This window comes from Papilio polytes, unplaced genomic scaffold (assembly GCF_000836215.1).
Source record: "Papilio polytes unplaced genomic scaffold, Ppol_1.0 DF821544.1, whole genome shotgun sequence".
Lineage (NCBI taxonomy): Eukaryota > Metazoa > Arthropoda > Insecta > Lepidoptera > Papilionidae > Papilio > Papilio polytes.
In genome coordinates this window covers 353,379-376,886 of record NW_013527660.1, presented here as the reverse complement: position 1 = coordinate 376,886, position 23,508 = coordinate 353,379, and the positions used below count along the sequence as shown (strand labels likewise).

General features: G+C 34.7%; 1 protein-coding gene across 1 annotated transcript; it reads left to right on the top strand.

Annotated features, from left to right (window-relative positions):
- Positions 1-3,802: 3,802 nt before the first annotated feature.
- On the top strand, positions 3,803-21,404 carry LOC106108382 (sodium channel protein Nach-like). Its single transcript, XM_013289543.1, has 9 exons — positions 3,803-3,844; positions 3,977-4,137; positions 4,952-5,078; positions 11,127-11,291; positions 18,098-18,215; positions 18,877-18,930; positions 19,940-20,084; positions 20,442-20,548; positions 21,142-21,404. Exons 1-9 carry the CDS (start codon positions 3,803-3,805, stop codon positions 21,402-21,404), a joined length of 1,182 nt encoding a protein of 393 aa, XP_013144997.1.
- The last annotated feature ends 2,104 nt before the right edge of the window (positions 21,405-23,508 follow it).

Here is a 23,508-nt window from a genome sequence, read left to right as displayed (position 1 = left end):
CTAGTATAATTTGTATATCTAAACAATCCCATTTATAATAGATTAGATGATTCTTTAAGCTGATATAGAAGAGAGAATTAAAAGCCTGTCCCACTACGGGCTGATAGAGGCTCAGATAGTTTAAAATAAGGTACCAAAATGCGATATTTCCATACACACGTAGGATTGTCATTAGACAATTTACAAATTGGTGGGATAGGCCCAAAGAGTGGCAAAGTGAATGTATTATCTTAGGCAAACGTATCGACCAGATTAATCACAAACATAAGGTTATATTAAAGCACCTGTTACTGACGAACATGCATAATGCATGTCTAAGCGAAATCAGTCCAAAGCTCGTTAAATGTCTCTGAAAGTTTACGAAAGACATGTATGTACAACATTGGTTCTTCTTTTAATCCATTTATCGTTATTTCGATGATTAATGATAAGGTGATTTTAATTTAAAAAAGATAACATAAAGTGAAAAACATAAGACAAATGTAAACGTCAACTGATTTTTATTTGATAGGTCTTTTATTGAAAATGACAGCTTTTGTTTCGTTACGACTTGAACGCGCCTGTAGATATTTCTGACAGTTAATTCTATCGCTATTGTTAGTTCGAATTCTCACCACCGCTATTATTCGCAACCGCCAGCGCCAAAATGGCGGAAATCAAATTGGCACAAAATATACGGCTCGTAGCCTACCAGTATTTTGACACTGACAATAATGTCATGTTGACAGTCGCTCATTGCCATATAAAATTAGATGATAAATCTTTGTTTTTATTTTATTTTTCATAAAAACCTGAAATATATAAAAACAACTTTATCGTTTAACAGACGTTTAAAAAAATGTTATTTCACTTACAATTACTATTATTAATACAATGGTAATGTCATTTTAAGAGATCGTTGTTTTTTTTGTAGAAACTATATTTTAACCCTAATCGTATAAAAAGGGAATAAACTGAATTTAGGAAACTAACTGCATTCTGATAGTATTTGTCCCAGCCGCCCACTTGTCGTTGCTACTGTTATCCTTTCCCGTAACTCTAAATGTGGCCTTTCAACTGCCTGGAATGGCTATAGACATTCGTCGTGGATATATTTGTTTAAAGAAAAGGAGAACGTAACTATTTGAGAAAGTTAAGCTCCCAATAGTATAAGTAAGTTAGAAGCGAGTTGAAGTTGCGATTTTCGTTTATACGATGATAGTTTTATGTTCGGAATAAATTATGTTAAATTACATTTAATAACAACCTTCGAGTATCAAACATATATAGCGTGTTAATAAACGTTCAATGATAAATGTTGACGCTCGGTATGGAAACAGACTATGAATTTTTTAATAGACCATTAAGTGCTGAGTTTGAAAGTGGGCATTGATTGATTATAAGCCACGCAAAATAATAATGCATTCACACAGTAAACTAAAATATTACTTGATATAACATTTACTACTATGCTGTTTATTTCTCGATTAACTTGTTGCGACCTTATAAACAATAGTATCAATATACTGAATAACTTTTAAGCAATGTTTTTGTTATCTACCTTCACATATTTCTTAAAAAAATAAGTGTTTGTCAATTGGAGTGGTGGCATTATAAAAGTATCATCAAACATATAATGCTTTTATTTCGTATACAAACTAAAGGGTAAATTTTTGAGCTTTTAGTTTTTTAATTCTTCTGCATGTTGTACACATCAGTACTCCTCTTATCAACCTGTTTGATCAAACCATTATAATTACAGGGTCGTGTACTCACTCAATATTTTCATTCCGTACAGGAAAGGCGATTTTGAAACACCCCTTATTCAAAAATTTGAATTAAATAAAGTTATTAAAATGTTAACTAACAATCATAAAAATCCTGTATTTAAAAATAAAAAAGTAAAGAACGAACCGAACTACAATTTTCTAAAGAGTAAGTTCGCTGAATTCTGTAAGAGAACAGATTTGCATGGCTTCAAGTACATTGTAATGGAGGAATTAAATAGCGTTGAGAGGTTTGTAGAAATTTATTTACTTGGAATTAGTTGAGTAAAGGGTGTTTATTATTTCAAATATCCTTGTTATTATTCGCGTAGTAGTTGCACCTTTCGGTGTCGCAGTTTCAATCAATGATTTTTCTATAACAAATTCATCAGGGGCTGTTGGGCGCTCGCGGTGGGTTTGAGTCTTATTTGCGGCGCTTATTTCGTCATCACCGCTTATCGATGGTATGCGAGAAATCCGATAGCTACGGTAAGCACTAAAACAAACACTAACTAGGATAATTTTTTAAGACAATTCCTGAGCGCAAATGCATCATTTGTATTTGTGTAAATACCTACTTGCCAATCAAGCGTTCGTTGTTTTTCTGATGTCTTGTTCTTCTTCTTCCTCTCTTCATCTTTTTTTTTAAAACAAACGAGCTGTCGCCCGCAAACTTCGTTAGCGCATATTTGGACCACCCGTTACGCCATTTTGACAGCGCGGAATTAAAAATGTGGTCTATAATATGCCTATTCACGTCAGCTACCCTTCAGTCCTATTGAACGCAGCCCAGCCGTTTCGGAGATTACCTGGGACAAACGCGGCTTGCGGACAGACAGACAGACAGACAGACAGACAAAAAAATTGTTCATAATCAATAATTTTCTCGAAATCTGTTTTTTTTTTTATATATAAAACAGACATTCGAATTTATTGATAAAATGACATTCCAAATTAATCAGACATGATAAAGATCTTTCTATTGACCTCGGACAAAACATTCAAATTTGTTTTTGTAAATCGTGATATTGCCGCTTTCATCAGTAGTTTAAATAATGACTCAGTTAAAAATTGCTCAAACAAATGAAACGAATAAATAGATTCGGTAACCGGATGAAGGAAGTTTGCATCAGAACAAATTTTGTGAATATTCGTAATATCAAATACGCGTAATAAAAATGAAACAAAACAATCATACAAAATATTTGGTAAACAAATGAAAAAACGGAAGTTTTTATAAATAACAAGTTTCGCTTTACATTTTACTCTTTATAATATTTTTATGTTATATGACTTTTTCTAGTTTTTAATTTTATTAGCTTGAGACATAATGCATAACACCATCCTCACAGAACGGCCAAAATGAGAGAATTGTCCAATGCAGAATAATTAAGAAGAGCAGTCTCGATCCTCAGGAATGAGGAAACGATGCAGAAACTGTGAAATAGAGTACTTAGAATTAATTAAAGTATACAATACTTTGTTTTATTGTAGGTTATTGAAAGCACACAAGGAGCTATTTGGGACGTACCTTTTCCATCGGTGACTATATGTGATTTGAATGGAGTCTCGCGTAAGGCTGCGTACGCCTTAGCTCACAATTTGTAAGATATCATGTTTAGATTGTCTTAGTTGAAATCTGCATTAATTCCTTAATACCACGGATTAATGAACAAAATTTTATTTAACACTAGCTTTCGCCCGTAACTTCTTCCGCGATGAATTAAATAAAAAACAAAAGTTAGCAGCCATGTGTTCTCCCAGACTATCAAATTTCATCGATATCCATTCTGCCGTTTACAAACTTTAACAAACATCCGTCCATCCATACATCAAAACTTTTGCATTTATAACATTAGTAATATTATTAAACATTTTGTGTATTTTGTGTTTTCAAGTATTTCTTTATCAAAAATCCGTGAACATGTTTTAGATCATTGCCGAAGAATATTACAGAAGAGTTTATTTTCAAGACGTTACGTTTTGTACCTTTATTAAATTCAAATAATATTGTTCCAAATAACGTGAAACATGATTTGAGTATTCTGCAAGATGTTATGGAAAATAACAGTATTAGTATTGAATCACTATTTTCACAAGTAAGGCGAACAGTTTTCTTTATTACTCTTATTAATTGGTAACTCCAAAGAGTATTGTGTTACAAAAACAAATTGTTAGCAACTAAATTATGTGACAGCGAAATTCTAATGATATTTCTTCGTTTAATTTAGCTTACACCAACTACTTCGTGCAACAAATTGATAGAACGTTGCATGTGGAAGAGCAGGATGTACCGTTGTCAACAATTATTCCAGCAAATAAAAATAAGCTTCAACATTTGTTGCTCATTTAATAACTTTTTCATAAAAACAGCTGAAGGAAAGCGTAATGCGTGAGTATACATTTAATTTAGAATAGATAGCACTATTTTCTTACATAATAACCAGCTACTGAAATAAATGAGTATATTAGAGGAAGTTTGAGAGTAGCCCCAGTGGTTGAGAAAATGAGGAGTAAAAGGTTAGAGTGGTTTGGGCATGTTATGAGAAGGGATGAATCGTATGTAACAAGAAGGATATTAGTTATGAATGTGGAGGGGTACATCGGTAGAGGTAGACCTAGATAGAGATGGATGGATTGTGTAAAAGGTGACATGATAAAGAAGGGAGTGATGACTGAGATGACGGATGATAGAGTGCTTTGGAGGACGAAAACCGGTGCGCCGACCCTACGGGAGTAGGATAAGGCAGGGGAGATGATGAATAACCAGCTACTGAAATCTTAGTTCTATACAATTTTGAAAATTCTTTTAGCTATTTTATAACACTACAAAATGATGTCGCAACAAGCGAAGTGATCATTGCATGTAAGCTAAAATAAGTTAAAAAGATGGCAACGATGTCTGGCATTTCATAGCCGCGTCGTAGAACTGTTTGCCCTCGGCAGTATTTTCAAACCAGTATCTACGACTTAGGGTCCTTTAAGAAGCGAGCTTACAATTTCCTCAAAGCTGTAGTTCCTCTGGTGTTGTGGATGTCCGTTGTCGTCGTTGAGCACCTCTTTGTTCCCGCCGCTCGTTTGCCTTCTTTTTTTTTATAAAAAAAGAAGTTCTTCTTTTTTTTTATAAAAAAAGAAGTTGCTGAAGTAACTAGTCGTTTTGGTTTTTCATGCTGTTATCTACACTCGTGGATATATTTTATTTTCAGGGATCTAATTTATATGCCTTCACCTCGTCGAGTCGCTTCCTGTGGATATCAAACTGCTTTAGCAGTTCTCATTCGAACAGATTCTGATGATTATTACAGTACCAACATCGCAACGACAGGAGCCCTGGTAAATACAGACTATAGCATACAAATATTGTAGTCCTTGGTTTATCAAGGGGTATGAAAGAGTTGACAATATTTTCTAATTCTTAAGCAAAATGTCGGTTTTTTGTTATCATTACCTGAACGATTACTAAATAATTGTAACAGTTAAAAAAACTATTTTAAACCTTAGTCCGCATAGTTTTGCGAAATTAATAAATACCCTATCAGTAACCTATGTTCTTCAAGAGTGTTTGACATCTGTGACAAACTAATTCGAGATAGTTACTTAAAGTATCATACTTAAAGCATTTCTGCATATATTTAGTTTTCGCATTAATTTAAAATGTGGTAAAAATGTGTCGGTTTTAAAGAACTTTGTTTAGTAAATGAATGTATACTATTATAATAAAGCGTAAATACATACTTCTTTGTCGCCTAAGATGTAAGCTATAACAGCATATTTTTAAATAATCCTTTTTTTAATAACAAGCCCTACACTTGCGTCACGCTTTAAACTATATATTCTAACGCCATTAAACTTAGGGGGTAAATATTATGGAAAAATACCCTAATGTCGGAAAGAGACCATAAGTTCCTGCCAACATCACGGAAGCAAGGTTATCATCATGTCATGTCATTTTGACATTTGTGATTTAACAAATGTAAACAATAAAATAAAATTTTCATGATTTCATCCGGATGAAGTCGCACGGGAACAGCTAGTATTTAATAATTATTTTTTAAGTAAACATTACAATAGGTACTTGAATTTGAATTTTCAAATTTCGAATGCATTTTCGCTGCAATAAGAAAGATAAAAAACTAATCACATTTGTTTTATCAATACAGAGATAACAATTGTTTATTCCGTGTAAAAATAATATTTATTAATATTCGAACTTAAAAAATATTACACTTAATAAGTTAATCTTAAGTGATAATCGGTAGGACTCGTAGAACGGATAATCGATCGGGTCAGAAAGCTATGGAATAGATCTACAGTAAATTTTACGAAAAATGATTTCTTTTTAAATACAAAATATGCAATACCTTAGTATGACCTTACTCATGATATGTTTTCTTGGTCCACGATGTTAACAAGCGAACCATGAAATATTATTTGTGACGTTCATTATGCAGTCATGTGAGGATAGCTTTTAAGTGTCTGTTTTCACTAAGCCGTTAGTCGCGCGAGATACGCCGCTAGTCTTTATTATAACAGTCTACGTACGGTCGCACTTGTGTGGTTGGTTAAGTGGAAATTGGTCCTAACATCTTATGAATCTTAATTTATTTAAAACAACTAGCGCCAGATCGTCGGGCCTTCGGAGATGGTGTCTGCCCTTGTATAGGTGATAATAAATCTTTTGCACATTTTCAGTTTCAAACGGTATGGAAGCCCGCTACCCACACGCTTATTGTTTACTGAATTTTCCTTTTCCGAGTCAAGTTCGATCTTTCCAATGAAAATTTCAAACAATAGATGGCATTGTATGTCCAACATTAATTAAACCGAATTCATTTGCGCTTCGCTAAAATATTTTTACTCATATATTGAAATTAAATTCCTATATCAGCTAGTAAAGCGAACTCACAATGGAAAATATTTTGTATTATAATTGCGTCAGTAATTCTGATCTGTAATTTCACTTATAAAACAACACATTATTTTATCTCCTCAAAAATAAATAATCTTGCTACAGACAGTCTGCCTCCCTACCTCCTCCTGGGAGGAGAATCTATGATCCATAATGCCTTGATTGACTTTTACGTATAATATGTCGAGCGAATATAATTGATCTCTTCGCCATGGACATAGCTGTGGGAGGGGGAGACATTGTATAGCAACACCCTACCTTAAAAGTAACAAAAGCTAAGATAAGTTACAGTGAAATTGTTCACAGTTAGTGACAAAAAATACTATGGACTTATCGGTTTGAAGAATTAATTTCGAAGGCAGATCATATACAATGTAAACATCTTCCATTGTGTGCGTGCGTATGTCGGAGATAATTAAATAACAAAATGGTAACATTAGAAACACCATCCTTACTTGACTACTATCTTAAATGAAAACTGCACAACACGATCTAACATCAGATTGCAAAAATGTACAGAGATTAATCGTCGTCTTGACATCTGTCATGCGATGTACATTCAGCCAGTACTTTTTTTTTTATTTTTTTACATACATCAAATTTACTTTTTTTCAGCCAGTACTCAAAATTATTAATGACCAGTAACTTTAATCCTTCAAAAACTATTAACCATTTCGCGCCGTTAAGCTTATATGGAGGTGCGCATACTACTCATTAGTTGCAGTTGCAACTAAACAGTTAAATGACCTGCGAACCAATCGACAATAGCACGACAGTTGTGCGAGATTTTAGTCAAAGGTGTGCGCCCGCTCTTATAGCTCAGGGAAAATAGACGGACTAATCCGATAGACTCAGAGTAATACAAGGAAATCGAGACACTGTTTGACATCGTCCGAGGGGCGCTAGTAAGCTACCTTAATTAAGTTTGACATAAGTACACCTGATGTGCCAATGATTCCGTTCTCTAATTGTCTTAGTCAATCACCTGGAATTACTGACCATTACAATTTCCGTTTGAGCTTGAATTCGCGTAATTTAAATAAATGAAATCAGTCTACCGGGAGCCAGTGTTTCTCTTACACCATTGTGCTAATTTTATACCAAGAATAAAATACTGATGCAAATTATTACGATTTATAGTTTTGAAATACCAATATCAAATTATGAAATAACAAATTCTCAGAGTTTGTTATTAGGTCTTATCAATCACACTGCCCCTATAGATAGGTTTGACTTCACACACTTCTTTGAATTTCTTTTCACATATGAGCTTGGACGCATCATGATGTTTTTTTCCTTAACCGTAATAATATAGAATAAAGGTATTCGAAAATCGATCACGATTCGAGAATCGAACTCACGTAATATAAAAATATAAAAAGCAGTGTGGTGATACATATTTACTGAGAAATATACAACATATATTTAAATCACGTATTTTACTAAACAGTGTCTAATTTTATGTTTTGTGGCGACAGAAGATGTTACAATAAGTATCGACCGGTAATGTGTTGTCCGGGCAGCGCCGCGCGCCGTATCGTCGCCTCAAACCGCCTACGTAATTCCAACCCCATTAACCTGACATGTCACTTCACAATACCTATGCATTTCAGTGAAACCAAACGCGTGGGTCGGACCTGAATTATTGAATATTAGCTGTTCCCGTGCGGCTTCATCCGCGAGAAATTATTTTGTTGTTTACACTTGTCAAATACTCAATTTCAAATATGAAAATTCAAGTTACCATAACAACCTTGCTTCCTTAATGTTGGCAGCTTATAGTTTATTGTCCCTTTCCCACATGAAGGTTTTTTACAACTTATTTACCCCCTAAGTTTAATAGCGTGAAAATATATAGCGTAAAGCGTGTAGTAAGTATAGGTTTTTTTTTTAATAAAGAAAGAAATAATTAACCAAAAATGTGCTTTTTGATATACTATGCCATAAAGTAGTGTGTGTTTACGCTTTATTATATTAGTATAGAAGACGCATGGAAGATTCTATGCCATTATTAATAAGTAGCGGCCAGACCACGCATAAACTCCAAATTACATACGAATTTTAACGTCTTTGAAGTGTTTAAGAATAGTTTGTGAATCTAATTGACACTGATATCAATATAAGTAGTGTAGGTTCTGAATTATGATCTAATATAAACCGAATATCGACCACAAAGTAAAAAAATTCGGAAAGATCACATTTAAATCGGTGGCGCAGTTGTTAAGCGCTCGGTCAAAGACCGGTAATCTACGCAATCCAGGTTCGATTCCCGACAATGTAACCAATGTTTTTGTATGTATAAATTCATATGTTTACTTTATCCAATATTTTTACGCCGAAAAAAAAAACATCCTAAAGCAAGCTTCATTATCGGCGAAGAAATTTAACATACGTTTGAGGTCAACGAACCCGAACCGGGCTTGCAAGGTTGACTAGCCATGACCTTGTCACCTTGTACCCAAGTAGGGTAGGCTTTGAGTTCTTAAGTGGGGGCATATGAGGTGAAAACTAGCGTTTAAATAAATGTTATCATTTCTAGTGTTTATAGAATCATTAGTGATTCTTACAAGCGGTATATTCGCGATAAATTGGTGCAATAAAAAATATTACATAAGGTGTGATTTTGTAATGAATATAAACGGATCTCACGTGTATGTAATCTCAAATGTAAATGGATGATTTATGCGTCAATTTAATCAGATTGTATTAAATTCAATGTCTCGATAGAATGATATAATTCGAGGTGAAGTTGTCAAAATCTATTTTGTAATTAATTAAAATAGATTATATACCGATTTATGATTTGATCTATATACCGGACGAGGAAATGATTGTTTATTCATATCAACAATACTTTGTCCCTTGTAGACAATAATAATTTCAGACGAAATATTTCGTGAATGATGATTCCTTATTTATCAAGGTTACTTTATCAGTACAAAATTAGTATAACCTAACGCTGTAACAGACCTTAATCATGTAAGTGAAAATATTCAAGATTATTTCCGCACAAGGAAATATTCAAAAGTCTCAAAACACTAAGTTTCCGAGAGATTTTTACACAATGAGCATTTGACGACGGCAGAAGTCTTTAATTGTGCAATCGTTATAATAATTATTACCCTGTAAATAACCCTGTAACTTCGTACAAAGTTGAAGTGATTTTGATATTAATAACGGATCTTTGGCCAATCTTATATAGACAATGTTGCAATAACAGACACACAATAAAAAAAAACCTAATCATCGTGACTTAACTGATAATTATTCGCAAGCCATCAGCTTTCATAAAAAGATGTCTACATTTTTAAGTTCAAAAACGTTACGTCCAGAAAACCTTTCATTGAACACAGGATTTTAACAGTGGTAGAGCCCGCTTTAACATCTTCGCACGAATGGGTGGGCTCACCCGGTGTAATACCACGACCACACAGAAGACAGGTGTGAGTGAGACAGGAGCAATTCCTCGTTTCGTTTGTCTAGTGTGGTGCCCGAGGTCTTTCCTTCCCACCTTTTTTCTTATACCAAAAAGGGATGGGAAGGAATCGTGGAGTTGACGGTGCAGGAGACGGATAGAAAGGGGAAATATCCTTTATGTGCGTCTCCTCCTCTGTCCTATGTCTATGGGCATCATGTCATTTGTCATCTTTTAATATAAAAAAAAATACTGCAATTGAGTTAAATGATAGAGGTCATCTCTGTTATTAAAAACCATATAACATTTTTCACATGTATGTTCTCTCTATCGTAAAATTTACAATGGTTGATTTAAATATATTAGTACATAGCAAAACAGATTATCAATTTGTATCGAAAATAACAATAACATGCAAGTATTTTTGTTACGAACTTAATTAGCAACGCCTATAATCAATCATAATTAACAATATTAACTTCAATGTGGTATAATATTACATTTCTATTAATTACGAACTAGCGAATTTTAATATTAAATTGTTAATAAATATCTATCTAACTATAAACATAATAAAATTGGAGTGTCTATGTAATTTCGACAGCAAAATTCCAGATTTCGGGAAAATAATTTATATGTGTTGCTAATAACGTAAATTTTCGTTATTTGAAAATTTTTTTGTCTGTCTGTCCGCAAGCCGCGTTTATTCCGGGTAATCTCTGAAACGGCTGGAACGATTTCGACCGGACATTCACTGAAGTGTAGCTGACATAAACGGGCATATTATAGGCTACTTGTTATCTTAACAATGCGTGGACAATGTCGCGGGCAACAGCTAGTATCTTTATAATATTGTAGATGCGAGTGTTTGGATGGATGTTATTAGAGAGATATTAGATTTCGTAGCCTAGACTGATAAACGGATTTCGATGAAATTTAGCACAGATGTACATAGTCTTGAAGAACACATAGGATAAATTTTAACTTTTTTTTTTTCAAGGATGGTGTCTAGTCAAGGTGTCGCTAGCGAAAGTAAATAATGAATATGTTTGTCCAGGTTCTAATTGACAACCCTTATAATATGCCTGATTCGGATTCCACGTTACGTCTGGTAAATCCATTGACGGAAGTGTTACTGGCGTTATCACCGGAACGCACTTACACCACGCCAGGGATAAAGTCATTCAGTATTGAGGAACGACAATGCTATTATAACGATGAGGTAAGTCATTTTATTGAAAATATTTAGTACTATAGTTTGTCTTAATAAGATAGATTAGTTTGACAATTAATTTGATATTTAGTAGTGATGGGTTGTGTAAAAGCGGTGATGAATCTTATCGATTTTCGATTTTTATTCTTATAGAAGTTGGAATCGATAGATTTATAGTTATAACTTATAAATAAAAAAAAATGTTTTCTCAAATTAATAATGACTATAACAAATAAATGAGACTTAATATATATTTATTACTACTACAGCCGTACGTAATCGAATTGGATTTTGATATCATTTCTGTCATCGCTAAATTCTCTACACTATAATCAATACTAGAATTGTCCTCTAAATTAGTAATTAACAAAATAATAATTTTAGTTGAGTTCGATAATTATTTAAACCGAATGTCGATAGTTCATAATTGTTCTCTATGCGTGTTTGCTCGTCACTACGATAACTATTAAGTACGGCATTTACCTTCATACAAATTGAATTCGATACTTCATATGCACAAAATTCAAATGACCTTGGAATATTGCTTAACAGATATGTTCTGTTGCATGAGCTCAAAGGTCACGAAAAACTTTATTTAATATATTTGATAGATGTAGATTATATGTGTTTGTGTTGATAAAATATTCCGGATTCAGATAACAAGTCTTGGCCCCCAATATTTGGATATATTTTATCGTAACAAAAATATTTTATCATAAAATCCGCCACATGTTAACTATATAAAATATTCAACAGTGTATGTTAGTTACAGAATTATTTTACAGATATACATGTAACGTTATGTCGCTTGTTATTTTTTTTACACATGTTAATAGCAAACTAGCAAAAGGCTAGGTAAAATAGCAAATGACAGGTGCCTATACACATGTGCAGCTACGGGCAATAAAGGATGTGTAGGATCTTTTTTTTTAATATGTCTTGTAAATATAAACAAAAAAATATTCATGATCTCTTATTATCAAAATTTCCAATAATCTTGTTACTAAAAGTGTATGTTAATTTAAAAATTTAATAATGATTGATCGCAAGATGGTAATCGTTATAATCTTATTTCATTTTTATTATCAGTGTTCGTGACTTCTAGGTTCACGGCTGATAATAAAGCATAAACTATAAGGCGTTGTTTGTATCAAGTGATTCACTTTCTTTTAAGTACTAGTATTTAAGTCTCGGATATGTGGCTAACAAACCAACAGTGCGTCACTACTTCATCGACGAACGGTTTCTAAATCTGCAAGTATTTTCAACCAAGTTTATTTTCCTATTTAACCACGCGTCGATAACGCACGTCCACGCGACGTACTCGACTGTGATTAAAAAATAGAGATGACATTGTTGGAAAATACGTCGTTATTTCATTTTAATTATTATCATTATAGATAATTAAAAAGCTTTCGATAAATAAAGTGATGTTAACTTACATGACGCGTTTATTCAATACTAGCTGTGGCCCGCGACTTGGTCTATTATATGCCCGTTTATGTCAGCTACCCTTCAGCGAAACTCCGGTCGAAAACGACCAGCCCTTTCGGAGATTACCCGGAACAAAGGCCGCTTGCGGACAGACAGACAGACAAAAAAGTTAAATGCGATTTTCGTTACCAGCAACGCAAATACATCATCTTCCCGAAATCTAGAATTTTTCTTTTGATATTACAAATAGGCACTCTAATTTTATTATATGTATAGATTCAACAGAAATTAAACAAAAGGTCATTCGCGTAATTTGCAGAATAAAATTGTTTTTATATTTTTTATACCCTGCCCTGCCTTAAGTCACATATAAAATAATAACGTTAAAGAACAAATTAATGTTTACTTACGTTCACTACTGTTCTACGACTGATGGAAAAATCACATATTTATACTCTAGGGAGAGATTTTTTAATCTACACGATATTTCTATTTCACTGATATTTACTTCGTATGATTTTATGTTTGAAATTTCTGTAATAATCAATAACATTAATCAATCAATGATTTTCATCAAACGATTATATATTTTCGAATAATATGCGTAATCGTGAAGCAATTGACGTAAAACTGAAAATGATAAGTTTTTCACTAATCCTTATATCACATGTTAAAAATGCGTTGTCTTCGAATAGAGCGGGGGTTATTTACTCAGAGTAACTTAAGAGCGCGCACCTTTGACAAAAATATCGTATAACTGTTTAGTCGCGCTTTGACTTCTATGAGCTTATATGGAGGTGCGCATACAACTAAATTTTTGAATATACGTTAAAATACTTATGCTAATTACACAAGAAACAAGAATTTTAAATCGGTTAAAAACAGCATTTTTGCGGGTTTGCTAAGGATTCTATTTATGTAATTGTTAGCTAGTGATTCATTAGTACGTTAACTTGACTTGCAACGGAAAACTCAAGTTACTTAGTTCAGAAACAAATTTCCTGAAGTTACAGAACCAAAATTGTATGAATACAGCATTTAAATGTATCACAAAGAATTTTAATTAAAATCAGCTTTAACGTTATTAGTACGTCAAAGAATTATTTTATGACAGAATTTCTCGTTACCGTCTGTGTGGAATTGGTTTTCAAAGGCCATTATTGTGTCATACTGACCACGTTTGTATGATACTTCAAAAGAATATTTTGCTTAATTAACTGTACTCTTCATCATATATAAAATTAAAATTTTGTGCAACGCTGAATACTGTTAAGCGACTATGTTTTGCTCGCGACTTCGTCGGTGTGGAATAAAAAGCAAAAATAACCTATGTTACTTTTGCATATGCTAATGTCTATTAAATGTCTGTCATAATTGGTCCAACCCTAGGACAGACAGACAAATAGACCGCTCAAAATTTTAAAGATCTTTAATTTTAAGTTATGCAAATACATCATAACATGTAGGTGAAAATGTAAAAAATATTACGATGTTATAAACAGACAATACACTTTCTGTCGATATAGATAAATGAAAATTAATATTTTATATGAAAGTTTATATCATTTTATACTTTTCATTTTAAGCTTTTAACAGAAAGTATAGGCTAATAAGTTACGGTGTTGTGATGGTTGGGGACATCCTCAACAAGGATTACTTCCAACCGTCACCCCGCTCTGTCCCCATGTGAAAATAAAAATGTTCATCCGTCCCACCTTTTAGTCCCACTGTCATCAATAAGGTGTCAGATGGAACCGTTATGAAATAAAATAAGATCCAACCGTCCCCTCGTCGCAAAGGGTGGGATGGATGAAACTTTTTATTCTCATACAGATGAAATGAAATTGGGAACAGTCCCACGTGGAGACTGAGTGGGTTGACGGTTGGGAATAATCCCTAAACAATAGTTCAGGTATTTTTTAAACCCAAACACAATGCGCGCCTTCTATATCTCTTTCTGGATGTGGACTTCCCCTCATGCCTCAACAGAGGGTAGAGTGTCAAATTTATTTAGTAGTATTCAACATAGGATCGTAAGCCTTTGATATACTAAGGTCTTAGTTGATAAAATTTCGTTCCATTGAGAGCTTCGTATATTATTTTACATTGGAAGAAGTTTATTTTTTTAAGTTGAAATGTCATTTAACGATCACTATACAATATGGTCGAAAATATGTTGGAGCACCATACATATGTAATAAATTATAGCTCTTATGGTGACAGTTTGGTCTACGATTTTCCATCATAAGTTTAAAACGTGTTTAACTCTTCGACTACTCGTATATTGACTCACAATAATGTAAAACTCGACTCGACGCGACGATCCTGGAATACCAAACTTTTCATGCTTGATTTAACTTAATGCTGTTGTGATTTTCGTACTGGAAAATGATCGAGAATAAAAAATAAATAGACTGGTGATATTGCATTTATTAATTTTCTCAATATAAACAGCAAGGAGCTCTTTGAAACGCGCAATAGTGAATGTAAAGGCGACTAATATTTTCTACTCCCATAAAATTCTGTACGTAGTTAAATAAAACTACTTGTTAGCATCTTCTGAATTAAAAAAAATCTTACGAAAGATTGTCCTTGTGTTAGCTATAGTAAAGTGATGATCACCATCATCAGCTCGACCAGTTAGGACAGACCAGACCTTAGTCAACCCAATGGGTTCACTGCCGGGTACGCGAACGTGCCGGCGAAACGCTGCCGCCCCGCAGGGCTCCAGCGAGGGCCCGCCGGCGTGCGAGATACGCCGCGGCCCTTCAGATGAACTGAGAGGGCCATGCGCGACGGGTCGGGGGACCAGTCGAGCCGAATGTGGCGGATGTGCCTCTTCTTGTGTTCCCGAGGGGGCCATCATCGTAGGGTGATGGGAGGGGCTTGACATCTGACCCCTCCCTACACATGTCGAGCCCCTACCAAGGGGCTCCCCCAAGCCGGGTCGTGGATAAACTAACGTAGATGCCACGGCCCGGTTGGGCGAAGGAGAACACCGCGGGGTTTAGTGGGTAGTCCGGCCGGAATTAAGGCCGGGAGTCCCACACGAAACTGTCCTTGCTGCCCCCGCAGCATGGACGGTGAAGTGCGTAAATGCATTCCCCGCGACAAAAAAAAAAAAAGGGTTCACTGCGGGTTGGTTGACTTCACCAATTTCTTCGCCGATGTGCAGGTACCAATGTAGGAACGTCGGATAAATGTACAAGATCGAAAAATCCATTGGTAGACAGAGATCAAAAGTGGACGAACATGCATCGATCCCGTCAAAAGCCTAACAACTGCACCGACGCTCTTTCCGAACATTTCATTTTTTTACTAATTTTCACGTGAAAACCTACAAGTAATTTTCACCCTTTGCAACTAAACGCTGTTTAAATTTGTGTCTGTGAAAAGCGTCTAGAACCAATTTAATTAATCTATCAGTCTTATTTACAAGGATGGAATGTTTGATTCAGTTCACTTAGTTAGACGTGGAAGTTGTAAACTGCGCTAACTACAATCTCGATTTTCAGAACAATCGATTGAAGGCAGCCTTTGATATTTGTTCCTGTTAAACGTTGTATTATTAGTGTGTTGTTTGATTGTATTTTCTGTCAAGCTGAATATTTCGAACTATGTATCATTTCACTATATGCGTATTGAGAATACATGCTCTATGTGTTAACAGTGGTAGAGTCCTCTTTAACATCTTCGACCTGCAGTGCCGACTCGCCCGGTGTAATACCACACAGAAGACAGACGTGAAGCGAAAGCAATTCCACGTTTGTCTGATGAGTGTGGTAGCGGAGGCCAAATTTTTAGTTCTTTTCCCTTTCCACCCCTTTTCTTGAGAGGACAGTATGGGAAGAAAAAGTGGATTTGACGGTGTAGGATAGGCATAGGAAGGGGAAGTATCCACTTTATGAGCGACTTCCCCTCCGTCGGATAAGGGAAGGCAATGCATCTGCAATAGCGGATGTCTGTAGACAGCTGTTGCTTCGCCATTTCGGAGGATTCAGGTGGTCGCTTGCTTCACCACCTTGTAATATAAAAAAAATGTATTTTAAACTAGCTGTTGTCTCGCTACATCGTCAGGGTGAAATGAAAATAGTCTAAGTAGATCTCGCGTAAGCTACCTTTCAATAAATGTCCAGTTGTTTCGTATATTAACCGAACCAAGCGCGGACTTGCGACCAGACAGAATGTACTTTTTTATTAAAAGTAATGCTACATCGTAACGTGTGTACGAAACATGAAAATTTATTTATCATGTTATACGAGTATATAGAATCTCTATTTTTATTAACTGTTAAAGACATTACGTAAACCCAATCAGGTTCTGAGCCGTTCAGAGACGCGGCGGCGGCGACGCAGCAACCGTGGTATGCGGAAAAATTTAATTCATAAGCTGACAGTTTTTGTCCCTATTTTTAGACTTTTACCCGACTGACTCAGGAGGGTAATGTTTTTCGCGCGTATGTCAATATGTATATGGGTTTGTACGTATGTTATTTTTTGGACTAGACCAATTTTGAAAATTGAAATGTCATTCTATTAGTTTTTTTCCATTGAATGTTATACTCGCACACATGGCGCATACGAATTATTATCGCACAAATGTTCTGCGATTGTCTGTTGTTTTGCAGCAAATTCAACTGTTTAGTTGCACAACTAAGCGAGATGAAACAGTTGTGCGATAGTTTAGTTAAAGGTGTGCACACGCTCTTAGACAGTTAGTGTTTTTTTATTAACAAAACGTGTTTTTAAAGAATTTATTTAAGACATGTAATAGCAGGTAGGAGACACACGTGTTTTACAGCGATATAACACAATCGAGCGTTTCCCAGTTAGGTTACGGTGAGAGAAAATTTAATTAAGTTGTCAGCGAGGCATCGTTACTCTGGAAGATTCGCAGGGGTCAGCCCGTAACTGTATAATATTTTATACGCTGATGGCCTAATGGAGTTGTTAGTGGACGGACACGAAATACAATTACGAAGCGCACTTTTAACTTTCGGACGGCTGACATGCGCGTACATAACTATGTTATGTTAGAGCTCGCTGCATCTTTTCTTTTGTCGAACTGACAAGCTCGACAGGTGTTGTGTTTCTCTTCCCTTCTCACAATTTTAAAACAAGAAAAAGACGACGATTTATTGCTTATATAAAAAATGTTTTTTTTCGAATAAAGCTGAATATTTGCAGTGGCGTCAAACGATTTTATACGTATTTTGCTGATGCGGGGAGCTGAGGAACGCATACAGCAAATACGGACAGATGATGATAATAATAATAGTGATGATGATGATGGTGAAACGATAATCTTTAGAACACCTATATGATGATTACTCGAAGATTAAAAATTGACAATTGTATGTATAAAAATATATATGTTTCAGATAAAAGTTGGTGATTTCGAACGATATTCGTTTCATAACTGCAGGGCATACGAATATATAAAAATAATAAGGAGTATTTGTCACTGTATACCTTATTATTTTCCTCTACGAACGGCAGGTAACATTTTTAAAGGTGTAATTATATTCAACTTTATTGCGGCTCAATATTAGCAACGAGCATGTTCAACATGGGCTCGCTATGAAGGGAAAAGCGTCTACTGTGTATGCCCCGCATCTTTTTAAGCCCCTTCGATATCTATATTTTGTTATTTATTGTCTTTTGCTAGATATTCCAAGGCATCGTAAAGTTTGCGTAGAGTCTGTAACTACTTTAAAATAATAATTAAAATGTTTATGACATGTCAAAAAATTGTTATGATCACCTTAAATAATACGGAACATTCTGATGCACTATGTTAGGTAAATCGCATCTATTCCATTTAAAACTCACGAAGGAAAGTGCTGGTGCTCTGTAATTAGTAATACGAGTATATTTGTATCTCTCTAGTTCACGAGTAAACGAAACCATGCGCTGTATTGCATGTTACTGTGTAATTGATTTTATTTTCCCGGTACTCAGTTTCTTCATACTCTGACTAATTAAAGCAAAGAGCTAAATGTAGTTTGATTAATCATTGGAACATAATGCTTTACACATTACATATTATTTACGTACTGTATTGTAAAATGAAAACGTTATTATTTAAAAAATCTGCATAACAAAACCTCGATATTGTTATAATTAATAGCTTTGTTATAATAATAAATTATTGTTTCAGAATATACCCGGCATTGTAATTTTAAAGACATGAACTGCCTCGAGAGTGTTTTAGGTAATTGTTTACTGCTATATTATTTTTAATTATGACTTTTCAAACTATTCCCGTATTGACCGGCGTGATACTTGTATTGACATATTATTCTGTCTCTGTTTTCTCAAAGAGAATGTAAGCGATAACAATATGTATTAAAGTCAGTGCAGTTTATTTAGGGTAAAAAAATATGTGATATGTGGAAGGCAATATTTCCTAAGTTTTTTCTACTTTTGTAGTAGCATCAACATTATCTTTTTGGCATGGAGAGTCGGCACAGTATTTACTAATTACCCATACATATCTCAGTATAATTTTCACTTTCATCGTATTCGACATAATTGTAGTCATCATCATCATCACCAGCTCACTAAACGTCCCCACCGAGGGGCTCAAAGCCTACACTAAAGTAAGGGTGACTAGGCCATAGTCAACCACGCTGGCCCATTGCGGGTTGGTTGACTTCACACATATCTTTGAATTTCTTCGCTGATCTGTGAAGGTTGCATTGTGTAGTGCTTTTTACAAAAAAATATAAAAAATAGAGTGACAAATGAATTAGGATTTTCTTTATTTGAACTGCACAAACAAAATTATGTTTGTAACCGCAGCGCAGCGCCCCTAGAGATTATTCCAATTGAGTCCTGACTTTATAAGGTCATTCGTCCGAATAAAACATAACAGTTTGGCGGTTAATTTGGCGTAATATTTATTTGTCAAATTCATAAATTGGGTTTACACTGAATCGTTTCAATTGCTTTTTAAATTAGGAAATGTATTTGTTTTAATAAGCGTTATTATTACAAATGACAGCAGTGACTACTGTTATTTTATACTACTACTAGCTTGCGCCCGCGACTCCATCCGCGTGGAACTAAACAAAAACTAAAGTGAGCCTATGTGTTGTTCCACACAATTTCATCAGAATCCGTTAAACCGTTTAGGCTACAAACTCTAACAAACATCCATCCATCTAAATTGTCGCATTTCTAATGTAAGTATGATTAAAATATGTTTTTTTTTACTACAGTACCTTTACAAGATGTAAGCGTTCGCTATCAAATTTTAAAAGACTACACGAAATGTTTGCCAGAGTGCGAGCACTTTGACTACCCACTGGAAGTGGCATTTGGACAGTTGGCAATGAACTTGCCGTTAAATAGACTACCTTTGATGTAAGTTACTTAACACATCAATGCAAGCCGCACTACGTTTTCAGTTAGCCATCTTCATCACATTAATGTGATTAGTTGCTTTGACCTTTTACTTAAGAACCCTCATATGGTATCTTTATCAACTTAAAATGTGGCATTTCAATCGTTATGTGTAAATTTGTAGATTACTAGATTTCGCTTGCAACTAAAACTCATTAAAAAAGAAGTAGAGTCTATGTTTTCGTCCAGACTATCCTCTACATATCTACAAAATTTTAACAAGATCTGTTCAGCAACTTAGACTACCAACTCTAAAAAAGATCCATCCATCTAAACTTTCATATTCACGATATTAGTAGGTTTTTATGGTTTTTACAGACATAATACAATTTTGGAAAACCGGTCCTTGTTGAATGTGTTCTTCAACGACTTAGTATCTACCAGATATCGACGTGATGTTTATTTGAATTGGCAAAATATACTTGGTATGTATGCTTTTACAATCCACCTTATCTTAATAGTCAAAAATCAATGCTTGTAAAATTTAGAGTACAAGGTGGCAGCGTTAGTAGACTTCCAGGTAAAGTTGGTGATGGGAATTACTGAGCTGTTAACTTGCGTGGTCAAGCGCAGGTATAATTAATTTTAAATCGATGCACCTAATCGTCCGTACGAGTATTTTAAATCAGATTAAATGTACACAATTCAAGACATGATAGCATCATGCTGTCAGTAGATGTTGGATTATGTTCCTAATAATTTAACCTCGTAAATACTTTTATAGTATTTCAGTACAGTAAAATTGTAGGGTGACGGTAAGACGGTGCGACTGACTACACTATCGCACAATTTTTAGTCATGCTTTGATTCCTATGAGCTACTATGGACACACTACTAGATAATTAGTTGTGCAACTAAACAGTTGAATTGGCTGCGAAACAATCGACAATCGCACTTGTACGATTGTCAATGTGCGCTCGCTCTAAGGAATAGTAAGGGATTGGAAGACATGGGGGTTTCTTTGTTAACCGTTACTATATGTGAAAGATTTTATGCTGTTTTTAATACTTTTTTGCAGCTTCCTTCGGTGGATTGTTAAGTCTGATGCTTGGGTTCACTCTAGTATCCGGCTTTGATTTCATAATGTTTTTTACATTTCGTGTGTTCTTCAACTCATCGAATCGGGTGGCCCCAGACAGCGATAGCTATAGACACAATTTTACACAGGACAAGGGTAACATTATACAAGTGGCAGAGACCAACAAGAAAATCACCGCAAATAAAAATAACAAAGAAATATACAAGTGGCTGAAAGACGTACAGAAGGCGGAAAAACATTGAGTTTGCCACAACACCTGGGCATATTGTTATCCTTATCACTATTATTATGATAGATGAGATAACTTTTCTACACTGACAAACTTTTCTACAGTGGTAGTGCCCGCTTTAACATCTTAGCACGAATGGGCCGGCACGCCCCCAGTAATACCACGACCACACAGAAGACAGGCGTGAAGTGGAAGTAATTCCGTGTTTCGTCTGATGGGTGTGGTGCCGGAGGCCTAATTTAAGTCCCTTACTCCTTACCACCCTTTTCTCATAAGGGGAGGATGGGAAGGGGAAGTGGATTTGACAGTGGAGGAAATGCATAGGAAGGGGAAATATCCTCTTTATGTGCGTCTCCTCCTCCGTCGGATAAGGGTAGGCAACGCATCTGCAATTGCTGATGTCTATGGGCAGCGGTCGCTTCGCCATTTTGGCGGATTCGGGTGGCCGCTTGCTCGTTTGCCACCTTATGTTACAAAAAAAAAACTATGTTTTTTTATAAGAGTGTTTCAGTAATGTAACCTTTAATAAAGTCTCTACATTTGACTAGTGCAGGATTTACTTGGAAATCACCCTGTTAAAAGTCGTCTCTTCTACATTGCACGTTTGTTAAAAGTTTAGAATGTTTGTAGTTTGGAAGTTGATAGAAGTTTCTTAAGATGTCTGTTGCACGAGTGCTTATAATGAAGTTACACTTTAGCATTGAGGAATAAAATAACAATGTGTGTAGTTTACATTTTTAATTGAATTAAAGTCAATCGAAGAAAAAACAGGCATTTTCATTTTTACATTCTAGATAAAAATAAAATCATGTTATAAAATGATTTATTTATTTTCAAACGTATCAATTATGAAATAAAAATAACTATGCATTTTACTAAGGAATAACTGGAATCCAAAAATAAATGTTGGAAGGTTTGATCGTATAAGAGATTCGTAATAGCTTTATATACGAAATCAAACTTCTTATGGGTCGTTAGGAAACCAACGTTGTTAGGAAACAACGTTAAACGTTTTTTATTCGATTACTTCATGAAATAATGGAAACTTCAGAAACCCAGTTTAATCCTCATAATATTATAATTATTTTGTTTAAAATTAAATACGTGTAGGATATATAGAAACCGTCGGAAAGTGTCAGTTAACGCGTGACGTCATGACATCATCGGCAATGCTTCTGCGCACGAGTAATGCATCATCATCATCATCATCATCATCATCATTGTCATCATCATCATTGTCATCATCATCATCATCATCATCATCGTCGTCATTATCGTCATAATCATTATCAGCCTTTGTCCGTCCACTGTTCGACATAGGCCTTTAATACCTATGGAAATGTGTATATATTTGGTTTTATATTTATCACAATTTATATCTTAAGTAATACTGATAAAAAAAGTAAAGTGCCATTTTTTTATTAAAGTCAGATAATCCCTTTAGAAAAGTGTGAAATTTATTTAACATCAATGCTATATGAAACCATAAAATTGTAACATTAATGTTATGTGTGGGTTCATGTAATCTTGTCCAATTTTCCGAAGCTCCATAAACAAATATTGGGTATCTAAAACTGCTGCGGGCGAATTCACACTGGCGGTGCAAATATGGCGTTGACGCCAAGGTTAAAAATATTACGCCGATAATTGACTTAACATCCTAACCATATTGCACCCGCTATCGTCAACGTCGACTGTATTTTTATTCTATTTCTTTGACATTCAGTAGATTTATAAATAAGTAATAGTTATTCTGGTCCTTCGAGTCGGACAAAGTTACATTTTAAACTTTAGTGACACATTACAAGTAATTCATATAACTTTTTTATTTTGTGCGTATCGTTTAATACTTTAATACATTGGTTAATTGTTCAGTTCTATAGATACAGGAACGTAAGTTAACAAAACATTTTTCTTCAAATAAGATTTTTTTTTTACTAGAGATTGTTACCCGCAACGTTTGATCGTGTTGCAGAAAATGCCCAGCTAAGCTGAACCCTGTGACATATGTCCTATCATAAAATCGGAGGTCAACTTATACTGGAAATTTAAATTGGGCTGGATTTCGTTTTTTCTCGGAATTAACAAGAGTTGTAGATCTGACCTGGACCGTTAAT